We start from the raw sequence: 12,430 nt of genomic DNA, 5'->3' as shown, positions 1-12,430 counted from the left end.
TTTTATCAGACATTTGCATGGGAAAAGCATGAAGAATAGACCAACCATTTGTAGTATTGTTGACCAAAGCAATAAAAGTTGCTTCTGCCTCTTTTGTGTTAGTTGAGAAACATCTGGTAACATTAAGTCATGTGTTCATATAAAGGCATTTTCTGTCCTTAACATACAAATAAACTAGTGCCCATCTGATTCTACAAAGTAATCAACAAGGTAGCTGTAGTATAACTACCTGCTAAGGCTGATCTTTCTAAAAAGTTAGTTAAATCTATGCTGCCAACTGATATTTGAGGAGATTTTGAATCCCAGGGCTTCTCCTTGTGACCCTAGTGGATCTGGGGATGGTGGGATCCATCGCTGCAGCTACAGAGATGGAGACAAAAAAAGGGAAAGATGCCAGACCTCCATGGGAGGAAAGGGAAGCCGAAGGGGAGGATAGAGATGAAAGATAGATGGTTAGCACGCAGAAAGAAGAAAATGACAAATGGGCAGGCAAGCGAGTTATCAGAAGACAAAGAGAAACCAGAACCTGGGACCAACATGATTTGAATAATGACCAGACAACAAAAGGTAGAAAAAAAATAATTTTATTTTGTGATTATAATATGTCAGATTTGAAATGTGTACCCTGTCAGAGCTGGTGTTAGATAGCAAGTGTGAACTAGTAACTAAAAGAGCCAGCATGGGGTTGGAGAGATTGTAACCCTATACTTCTACTAAGACAAAGGGCCTGTTTTACAAAGCCGCACTAGCGGCTGCTACACGGTAATGGCCCCGAAGCCCACAGAGATTTAAAGGGCTGCAGAGCTGTTGCTGGCTTTGTAAAACAGGCCCTAAGTAACTTAATAAAAATTTGGCCCGTGGCTTGGCCTGTGTTTTAGATTTCGGCCCCTTATCTGATAGAGTTTGACATCCCTGTCTTAGAAAGAGGAGGAGATAGTGGATGCTGCAGATGGACAGAATGTATGGGTCATTTGACCTTTATCTGCTGGCATGTTTCTATGATTCTAGCTTCGATTGGCAACCAGTGTAAAGCTATATATGAAGGTTGTGGTATTCAGCCTATGCCTGCTAGGTCTGTCCCCAGAGCAGTGCACAAACCAGAAGCACTAGAAACAGCTCACTTTAAACCTCAAACTGATCATTTCGAGGACTTTTCTTCTTTGGCCTCTAGAGGGAGCAGGAGAGCAGATTTGCCAGTTCCACATCACAAACACAGCTTTAGCTCAGTGTTCTTCAACCGCCGGTTTCACATACCGGTGCTGATCCGCAGAAATTTCCTGCCGGTCCACAGGGCCGGCACATGCATCAGGCTCCAGACAGTGTTCTTCAGTCACTGGTCCGCAGTGCGATCGATGCGGCGCTATCTTCGGGCTGGCTTCTTCTTCCTTAGTGCTGCCGTGCACAAAGCTGCGAGTAGTGGCTCCTATGCACGTCCTGCGCCTGAACCGGAAGCCTTTTCTCTGACATCGCAACGTCAGAGGGAAGGCTTCCAGATGAGGCACGGGACACGCGAGAAGTCGCTGTCCGCGTCTTTGTGCACTGCGTCAGTGAGGAAGAGGGAGCCGGCCTGAAGATAACACCGGGGGTGGCATAAAATGGCCAGGCGGGAGCAGGCCAGAAGGTAAGGCACAGCATGGAGGGAGGGCAACAATAAAGCTAGGGGGAATGATTTTAGTTTTAAATTTAGTGATTGAATTGTGTCAATTTTGAGAATTTACATCTGCTATCTGTATTTTGCACTGTTCAGGAGGAAATGCATTTGTTTCTTTTTCTCTGGGGTTGTATTGCATGCAGAGTCTTGAATCTTAGGGTTTCATTTGTATATATTAGTACTTTTAGTTTTTGGTCCTATATTTGCATGGGGTTATCTGTTTTCTGGTAGGAATGAATGTTGAGAAGCATACATACAGTGTACTTTGTGTAGTTTAATTTTGTGGTTAACCATTATGTGTTGTTAATAAGATTATTTTGTGTGTATATATGAAAAAGGAATGGAAAAAATGGTATTACAATTAGTACTATTATGGGGGCGTAGATTGGGTAGGGTCTGGGGCGGAGCTTGTGGCCCCCCAAACTATAAAGCGTTCTGCTGCCTATGGTTCATAGTGCCTATCACAGGGAATATCTATTTCATACTACAACCTGAGCTTATTTCTCTCAAATACAGGCTTATCATGCTCTCTGGCTACCAGGCTTTGTATTTAATGTGGTATGGCTGATAATACACTTTTATATGCTTTCTGGCTATGCAGAGATTTTAGACAAATGTGTGTTTTGGGGGTTTTTTTTTGGGGGGGGCACTTAAAATTTTTATACCTTATCCTCTAAGATTTTTTTTAGACCTTGCATTTTGACCCATATAAAATATTCTAATGTTATGGGCCACCATCCTCTTGATGCATTCTGACATCCACTGCCGAATAATGCCTGCCACATATTCAAGGTCAGGCTATAAGCTCCATTTTTAAAATAAATTGTGCACGCTAGTGCTGGTTTAAAAGTAGGAAAAAATTTAATTAATTTAATTTAAATTAAATTAAATTTAAATTAATTGAATTGAATTTATAGTCATCTCAGACTATAAATTACAAAGTTAGTTTTCTGAAGAACTGCAGTAGCAAGTTAAAACTCTGAGAAAACAAAAAGATATATTTTTCTAAACTGATTAAAAGTAGATAACACTTACAAGAAAATACTCATAACGCTGAACCAGAAGGGCTAGCTGGCCACGAGCCTGAAAATTTGATTGCGCAAGTAAGTACATAACTGATTCATCAAGTCCCTATCCTGACCTTCCAACCAGTGCATCTCTACTACCACATTGCTATCCTCTTTCTTGGCATTTAATAAGCATTTAAAAAGAAAGCGACTGTCTTTGGCCTTCTCGCTTTGTCCTCCTGGAGGTGGCTTGCTCACTCTCCTAGAGGTATCTGACCCTTCGTTTCTTTCATTAACACTGCCTTCACCGCAAGGTAGAGTGCTTTTTGTTTGTTGGACTTTCAAATCATCATTAGCAGCTTCTAGACCGCTTTCAGTTTTGGCAGGTGTGTCCTCTGTTACACTACTGTCATCTGTTGGAAGTGGATCTTCTATGATGCTGCTCTCATCCTTAGCAGAAAGATCTTCTATCATGGTATTCTGGTCACTGGCTGAGGCTGGGTTGTCCTCAGAACTTGGTTTAAGGATTTCTGCTTCTCCTTGGACAGTGCTGGAGTTTTTCAGAGATGGTTTCTCTTCTTGCACTGGCTGCAGAAAGTCCTGTGGGGCCCGAGGCAACTCTCGCAAATGCCTCCCTCTTTCTCTTTTCTTCCTTCTTATGTGAATCCATGAATTTTCAATGGCTGTGAGAAACAAACTTTCCTCATCTTTTCCACAAGGAACACGCTTATGCTGGACCTATTTTGGAGATGGGAGAGGAAACAGAATTGCTTCATGATGTTCTAATAGTATTATGTTAATCAGAAAATGCCAAGCTGAAGAAGAGGAACCACATAATTCTGTAGAATTTAAACACATATAAATGTATATTTATAAGAACCAAAATATTGAGATAGATATCTTAGGCAGGGAAGCCAAACAGGTGCAAAATGTTACACCTGTTTTATAAAAACAACATACAGTATGTGCCTATTAGGACTTCATTTTAATTACAGTTAATGATGTGATAAACATGTCAGTCATAATTTTAAAAAAATTGCAGCTAACAAAATTAATTGTGCTGCATGCAATGCAGGTGGAAAACAATTTATCTAGAAAAGATGAACTAAAACTATGCCCAATGTGACCATGTTTCACCTATTGTATTGTATAATATTGTATGTATGTATTGTATAATATTGTATTGTATTGTATCACCAAATGTATTGTCCAATGTAACTTTTCTGAATGTTGGTTTGTAACCCATTCTGAGCTCTTGGGAGGACGGGATAGAAACTGAATCAAATAAATAAATAAAAATTGGCTGTGTCAAGAGCTTACAACTGTCAAATAAATATAACAAAATGTCAATATAAAAAAAAAAAATCAATAAATAACATCTATAAATAAAAAAAAGCCAATTAAACAAATAATTGAAAATTTAGCAAATCATATAAATACATAAATAACTGAGAAAATGTAATGTCAATAGAGCAATTAGTGTACAGTACATTCAAAGTTGTTTCTATGGAAAAAAAATATAATATGAACCTTAAAATATATAAAAATATTTACCACTTTAAAATAGAGAAAAAGTGCCAACTGAGGGCAGCAGATTGAAAGGCTCTTTTATTAAACCTTTATTTGGCATTTTTGCTCAGAAGCAACATGTTTTCTATGGCTCTTATGGGAGATCCCCAATCAAACTGCGGGGTAAAAATATATATAGAAGTCCCCCAAAGTTTAGAATCACTCAACTAACAATGAAGATAGGTCTACGAATGTTAGAAAAAACTTTTAACCATAATGGCGCTCAGAACCTTGAGTTGGTGATGAAATCACAAACCAGGGACAAGCCCCTATACGTGTTTCAATGCTCTATCATTGCACCATCTTTATCGGTAGAAAGGTAATACTGTGTATATTTTTTAAAAAACTTTTACGACTGTGTTGACTGTCCGCGGGTCCTAACGCGTTTCGCCAATGGCTTCTTCAGAGAACCCCCATTTGCTGGATAAATGAACAGAGTAAAACTTCACCAACTCAAGGTTCTGAGTGCCATTATGGTTGAAAGTGTTTTCTAACATTCGTAGCCCTTTCTTCGTTGTTAGTTGAGTGATTCTTATGGGAGATCTGCATCTCCAAAATACCTGTTACTTGGCACTGTTACTCTCATTCGACATCAAGTTATATAAAGCAGCTGTTTCACCATCTGCCAATTAATGCAAAAATATCCCATTATATTTCTATGGGTGGTTTGGCATTTAGTGCACACCAAATTGGTTAGCACACCTGAGTAAAAGGACCTCTTATTTATCTAGAGGGCATCAATAAAAAAGTACTTCCCTCTACATCAACAAGGCTTAGAAAATTCTAAAAGTGTACAAAGCAACATAACAAATAAAAATTGGTAATCAAACAATAATAATTCTAAATACACTTCTTGAGTAAATAAATACAGCCACAACAATCACAGATAATTACAATTATCCATACAGTCTGTGACTTAGAATGGAATCTAGCTTTGCTATAGTAAAGATATAGTTGCTCTACAGCAGGGATCTCAAAGTCCCTCCTTGAGGGACGCAATCCAGTCGGGTTTTCAGGATTTCTGCAATGAAAATGCATGAGATCTATGTGCATGCACTGCTTTCAATGCATATTCATTGGGGAAATACTGGTATCCTATTTCCAACAGTGGCCAATCCAGGTCAAAGTACCTGGTAAGAGGCCAAAAGAGTAAAAAATGATTTTATGCTGCTTATCCTAGGAATAAGCAGTGGATTTTCCCCAAGTCCATGGGCTTTTCTTGTAGGAACTTGTCCTGCTCTGAAGAAATATTTCTCCAATTTGTTTCAAATTTACTACTTAGTAGGTTCATTGCATGCTCCCAAGCTCTTGTATTTTTGGAAGAGTAAACAAGTGATTCAAGTCTACCATTCCACTCCACTCAGTATTTTATAGACCTTTAGCATATCTCCCCTCATTTTGTGGATGTGATCGAAATCCTGGACTGGTCTGAACCATATTCTACAGGAAGGATGAACAAAATTTTTAAAATACAATTTTAAAAATGTTAAGAATTTTGTTAACCAGAAAACCAAAGATAATGAAAGACATCAGAAGACCAAATAAGATGAAGCTATTAAGAAAGTGGGAGAACTTTGTATTTGCATCTATTTGGCAGAGCATAAGATAAAAATGCAGAAACTGAGGAGAGCACTGCACACAGAAAAGGCTGCAGATGCTGAGAACTGCATCATGGAATGAGGTCACCCACCTGTATACCTGACAGAGAAAGGGCCTGCAATGTTGGGTGAGACTCCAGCCAATGCCCAAAAGTCCACCTTTAGATCATGTTTCACACTGCTTCAGACTCATTTATGATGAAAGTTAGAGTATAATGCATACCTTCAGCTCACTGAGGATTCTCTCTATCCAATTTGTAACAACACTTATGCCTTGCGACGCCTCACAGCCGAGAGCCAAGGCTTTCAGTGACAGCACTTTAATGGTGCATTCCAGCACGGTGAACATGATAGGCTTTCGTGGCTTCTCCAGTTTTCTTTTTTTAGAAGGTGGTGACTGGACAACAAGAAAAATGTGAAATAAAAATAATTAGACAGGATAGACTATACACGAGTGACATTTGTACATTATGTAAATTAAACAGTAAAAAGGTCTGTCATACATTAATGGGAAAACCAGCTGACTCCACTTCCTTTTTCATCCCACACTTTACCTTGCTGTTTCCAACTTTTACCATCCTCCTTTTTCATCCCACCCTTTCTGGTACTGAAATTTACCCTTCCTTATCCTCCTCTGTCTCCTCAGCAGTTCCTTTCCTCATGTTCCCTGATGATGCTCTGGCAGGTGGGAAACAACCTCCATGCTCTGCTGAGCTCTCCCCTCCTTCAGTGGGCAGGGCCATGAGCTCTTTACCAGTGAGGTCAATAAGTGGCACTTTATTTCCAGCCAACTTGACCTAGACTCCCCACCAGCTCCAGTAAACATAACATAACATAACCATAACATTATACTTATAGACCACAATACCAAAAGGTTCTAGGCGGTTTACAAAAGATTATAAACATTAAACATAATTGTATATTTGAATGAGTCAGGTATTTGGAGAAAAGATAGGTTTGAGCCCGCCAAGACAGACAGGAAAAAATGCTCGAGTACCTGAATAAATTCATGTAAACCGTTCTGAGCTTCCTTGGGAGAACGGTATAGAAAATTTGAATAAATAAATAGTAGTAGAATCAACAGGTTTTCCCTCCTTGTGACTCTAGGCAAATCATTTAACCCTCCATTGCCCTGACTACAAAATAAGTATCTGCATATAATAAGTATTTTCCCTTTTCATATGGAGAAAGGTATATGTACTTTATACATAACACAATATTTCTTCCTTATGTGAAGAAGAAAATGGTGCAATTCTTACAAGAAAAGTATAGTGAACAGAGAGCTGAGCAGGGTAAAAGCCCCAAGATCATATGCAGTGATTTTACAGTTCAAGGTAAAAACTCCCCCATCAAAAAAAGTCTATACTGAAGAAATAGAAATGAGGTGCTCTGGAAGATAAAATTAGATATTTTATCGACTACTGGTAGAAACTTCAGCAAGATGAGGGCATCAGGGAAACACTTTTCAATGATTGTTTTATCTACCTCAATATCAGATCTCTCCACTGAAACACCAGTTGGAGATTTGTGGGGTATGTCTAACACTAACCAAAACTGGCCTCAGACTTATAAAGGTCTTTTGCTGGTGGGTGTCTGTGCCTTTTTTAATTTTTTTTATTTAAAATACATTTTTAATTAATCAGTCCCATTAGTCACTCTAATGAGCATGCTAAATAAAATTTTAATAGAATACAAAATGGCAGTTTATGTTTAACATCTAGTGTTATAAATGTTGCGCTTTGAAAAAGCCACAATCAAAAAAAGCCATCGGTTTCCCTGCCAGCCAGCCGAAGTACTTTTTATTGGCTGTTACAATTCCATATTGTAGCCACTAGATGGAGCCAAACAGCAGCTTTTAAAATTCATCCAAATTAAAACAGCTCTGCTTACTGAACAATTTTTTCCATTTAAGCATTTCTAACAGTACACAATAGATACAGGCACTGGGGCCTGAGGGATACAACTATGTGCTGTAGAAGTCAGTAAAATAGGGCATCTAGGACAAGCTAAAACATGCTTAATTTGTGCCATGCTGCCAGAATGCAATTTCTAAATTTAGTCAACTCTTGTGTTAGAAAAACAAACAGCTAAGCCTTTAAACACTAGCCTCTGTCCTTTTCACTATGCCAGAGAAAGAGAGGAAGTTACTAAGCTGCTGTAAAATAACACATTTTACTGTAGCAACATTTATCATGGGAATCAGTAACCCGTGATAAGTACATGTACATTTCCAACTGCAGTAACACAGATAGAAGGCCTCACGTTGGGTCTGTTATCTCTTCAAAGGGTCATGATGAAAAAATTCTGGTGTGATCCCACCCCAACCATCCTTTCCCACCCATGACAGTCCAAATCCACATCCCCTCCCCACAGTATTTGCTGGGGCCTTCCTGATATCTACTGGGCAAAGAGGATGAATTTCCAGTCCCTCATGCCTCAAGTGCACGGATCAGAATACCATTAGTGCTACCACTAAAAGTCAAACAGATGCCCTATTTTAAAATAAGAATTTATAAAAAGAGAAAATTTGGTTTATAAAAGAGAAAGAGGGCTAACTCCATTTGGGGGCTAATTGATTTAGCACAGACTAACTGCTAAGAAGCCCATTTAGACTCTGATTTTACGAGTATAAATAGCGCTTAGGCAAGGCGCCACCTAGACAAATTTCACATGAAACTCAAAATTGTTTAATTGGCATGGTAATTGGAAATGCCGTTAAAAGCCAATTAAAATACATTTTAAAAATTATTAATTTAAGTTCCACGCAGAACTCAGCAAGGCACCTAATGACACCTGCCTGAAAAGTGGGTATGGTTAGGGGCAGAGAATAGGCGTGGAATGAGTTGAAATGTCCTTAATTTCTTAGAATATATATATATATTTAAATGTATACATTCCTTTTTTAAATATTTTTTTTCATACTACATTTTTCCTGTGATCTGAAGAGGTCCATATAATTGAAAATGAAATAGTTACAGTCTTAAAATGGGCATTCTTTCAGAAATTCCCTTCCACGGCACTTCAGGATTACTCTAAATCAGAATTAAGACATCCTTCTCCTAAGTTCCAAAAAACATCCACCTCACAGTCATTTTGAAACAGGAAAAACATCTGGGATTTCCTGTTCAAAAATAAGTGAGAAAGACATTCTTGCACTGAAAATATGAATGCCAAGAAACCATGCACAAAAACGGCTGTCTGGCATCATTTGTACAAAAATGACCACACAGACCCTGCAGAGAGCAGAGGGGCAGCCTTATGCTCAGTGCAATGGACGTTAAAGAACGGGACCCAGGTATAAATCCCACATTAATTCCTTTACTTGTATATAATTGTGAGGAACAGATAAAAACCTACTGTACCTGAAGGTACACCACTACAACAGTTAGCATGTTTGCAGGTATATTATAAATTCAGGTATTGTAGGGTATTTCTGAGTTCCAGTAGGACTCGCATATTTGTACAGAAATAAAAGTTAAAGTGGGAGTTACACCTTGGTCCACTGTAGTGACCACTAGGCTGTTCTTTTAGGAATGGCCATAATATCTGAGTCTGTCATAGAGTCTGGTATCCCATCACTCACTTCTTTAGAGTAACCACTGGGAGAGAGGGGTCATGCCTCCATCCCTCCAGTGGTCAGCTGATCAATCAGAGCATATTTCCTGATGTCATTTGCTTCTTGAGGGCGGCCAAGTTGCGTCTGTTCCCTCTTGGGATTTGAATCTGGTTCTGTCCGGGCTGGTGCGCCCCCGTTTGAGCCTTTGTGTGCCTGCTCGTTGAAGGACCCTACTCTTAAAGTGGTCTTCTTGGTGGCTATTACTTCTGCTAGATGTGTTTCGGAGCTGCAGGCTCTCTTGTACCATGGAATGCTGCTACAATTTGGGTTTCTGGGACTTGGACTGGCCATTGCTGAAGCAGGATACTGGGCTAGATGGACCATCAGTTTGACCCAGTTTGGCTATTCTAATGTTCTTAAAAATTAATACTACTAAGGCACAATTAGTCTTACCTGGAAGCAGAGACTAAATGTAGTGGTCTTCAGCATGGGCCAGAGTTTACTCTCTTTTCTAATTGTTAGGCAAGAACATAGTTTCATTTCGCCTTGAGCCTGCCTAGTTATGAGCGATGCAGAAATAGAAGATTAGATTAGATTCTGCAATTTACCCCTCTACTTGCATAAAAAATGAGCCAGCCAAGGTTACTGTATTTTCAAACCCTGTCATGTTGCATCAGTAAAGCACAGGAATCCAGTGCAATGAACTCTAGCATGAAACATGCTAATATACCTAAGAAATGAAAACAAAAAACCCCAACTTAAATTTTAATCTCAATCTAAATATAAAAGCTGAAGTTGCTATAGAAATCTAGCAGCATTTCATTAGAGAGAACAGTAGAAAAAAAGCAGGCCCATATTTCCAACTCAATGTTTCTTTCCTTAGCATGCTCTCCCCAAGCTACCATAAGGTGAGTCTTTCTGATGGAGACCAGAAACAAAAGAGCCAACATCCTCAAGGAAAATGTGCTGATCTACACATGCATAAATGCTCCAAAGCTAAGAGACAGTTGCTGGGTTACCAGGAATCAGAAATACTCAATTCTCTTGTGTGTGGAAGACTAAGTGCATTTAATGGAACCCTTGGGAATGTACTGCTAGTGTCTCCTCCTCATTCAAGACATTTCAAATCTGTAACAATCAGTTTTCTTCTTTTTTTATTTTTATATATAATGCGGAGGAATTTTACAACCTGTACTGCACAAAAGGGTCTAAAATGATACCCAGCAGAAAGTAAATATCTAAAGTAACTAGGTTTGGCTAGGATAATTATTCTTACCAAGTTTCAAGTTTATTAAAAGATTTTTTTAACCGCTTAATCAGGTTTGCAAGCGGTGTACAATATAAAATTTACATAAAAACATATTAAAACTGGGGAATAATAGACAAAATCTAGGTGTTTTAATAAAACACTAAGACATTTAGACCAACTTCAAACAATAGAAAAAAAGGGGAAGAACTACAATCGTAAAAGAGTAGTGAAACCAAAAAGGGAAAACTAGGTTAGGGTAAAAAGTAATAATTTTAATTTTTGTCCTTGTTGTCCAAAGGCATCCTGGAACAAGAATGTTTTTAATTTTGCTTTAAATTATTTTATTTCAGATTCACTGCGCAAATGGTTTGGCAGCAAATTCCAGAGACAGCAGTGACAGCAAAATTATTGGAGTGCAAAGTATTGATTAATTTTAAAGAAGGTATAACACTTCTTTGGTATTCTATTTTTATTTTTTTTTATCCAGACTTCTCCTGACTAGAGACTTCATATGCCTCTGACCTTTTCCTGTGTATTACCACACTTCTTGCTGAAGTCCTTATTCTGTTGGCAACTAGCCTACACTATGGCTATGCCTCACAGTGCTCTAACAACCTGGTTTCATTCTTCTCATCTCCCCCCCCCCCCCCCTCAAAATTTCTAATACTGGACTTATTAACTACAGCATTATCCTGATCCCTGTTCAGTTTACTCTTGGAAGCATCATTTACGTAAACTTTTCCGGAAGAGGAAAGCCTCTGCTTGTGACTATCTTCATATGGCTTAAGGCAGTGTTTCTCAATTTCTTCAAGCCAAGTACCCCCTAAGTCTAACAAATATCGACCGAATATCCCCGCCCAAGCTCCACCCCAGACCCCATCCCCAATAATAATAGTACTAATTGTAATGCAATTTCTTCCATTCATTTTTCATATACACACAATATAATCTTACTAATACATAATAGCAACCACAAAATTAAAAAAAACACAAAGCTCACTGTACTGTACTCTGTCCATTCTGCCTTGCTGCACCATATGCTTGGAATAAGCTGCTCAAATCCCTATGGTGGGCTCCGTCTCTGGCAGTGTTCAAGGCCCGTTTAAAAGCCCTTCTCTTTGAGAGTGCTTTTGACTCCGAACTCCTCTCACCTTGGGTTCTGCATCCCCCTACTCTCTATGTCATGTCTGTCTGTCCAAGTTAGATTATAAGCTCTTCCAAGCAGGGACCATCTATAAATGTCAATCTACAGTGCCCTGTACACCTTTCAGCACTATATAAGTATGCAGAGAAAATGTTAATTATCATTTATATTCGGGAGGGGGGGGGGGGTTCAAACAGGTCAAAGCAGATGACTTTGAAATATGCAATGTCACCTCAGTAATAACTATAGAAAAATAGACAAATATAATGCAAAATATAGACAGCAGATATAAATTCTCAAAACTGACACATTTTAATCACTAAATTGAAAATAAAATCATTTTTACTACCTTTGTTGTCTAGTGATTTCATGAGTCTCTGGTTGTACTTCCTTCTAACTGTGCATCCAATATTTCTTTCTTTCTGCCTCTTACACACTTCCTCTCCTCCAAACCTCATTCCCTTCCCCAACCAACATCTCTCTCTGTCCTTCCATAAGTCCAACTTTTCTTCCTCTCTCCTCTACACCAATTGGCAACATGTCTCCCTCTCTTTCTCACTGTCCATCTGTCTTTTTTCGTTCCCTCCCTTGCTGCAAAGGGAGTGGGGAAAGAGAGATCCAGGGTGTATCTCTTCCACTCCCTCTACTGCCACATC

At 38.8% G+C, this 12,430-nt stretch overlaps 1 protein-coding gene across 1 annotated transcript in view; it reads right to left on the bottom strand.

Moving 5' to 3' along the window:
* Positions 1–2,628: 2,628 nt before the first annotated feature.
* Positions 2,629–12,430, bottom strand: part of METTL16 (methyltransferase like 16) — a 118,812-nt gene continuing 109,010 nt past the window's right edge. Inside the window, 2 exon segments of the mRNA XM_033922630.1 lie at positions 2,629–3,396; positions 6,049–6,222. Of these exon segments, the coding sequence (XP_033778521.1) occupies positions 2,719–3,396; positions 6,049–6,222 (852 nt within the window). The 3' untranslated portion in view covers positions 2,629–2,718.

The sequence above is a fragment of the Geotrypetes seraphini genome, chromosome 15 (assembly GCF_902459505.1).
Source record: "Geotrypetes seraphini chromosome 15, aGeoSer1.1, whole genome shotgun sequence".
NCBI classification, from domain to species: Eukaryota; Metazoa; Chordata; class Amphibia; order Gymnophiona; family Dermophiidae; genus Geotrypetes; species Geotrypetes seraphini.
This window is presented reverse-complemented; position numbering and strand designations above follow the sequence as displayed.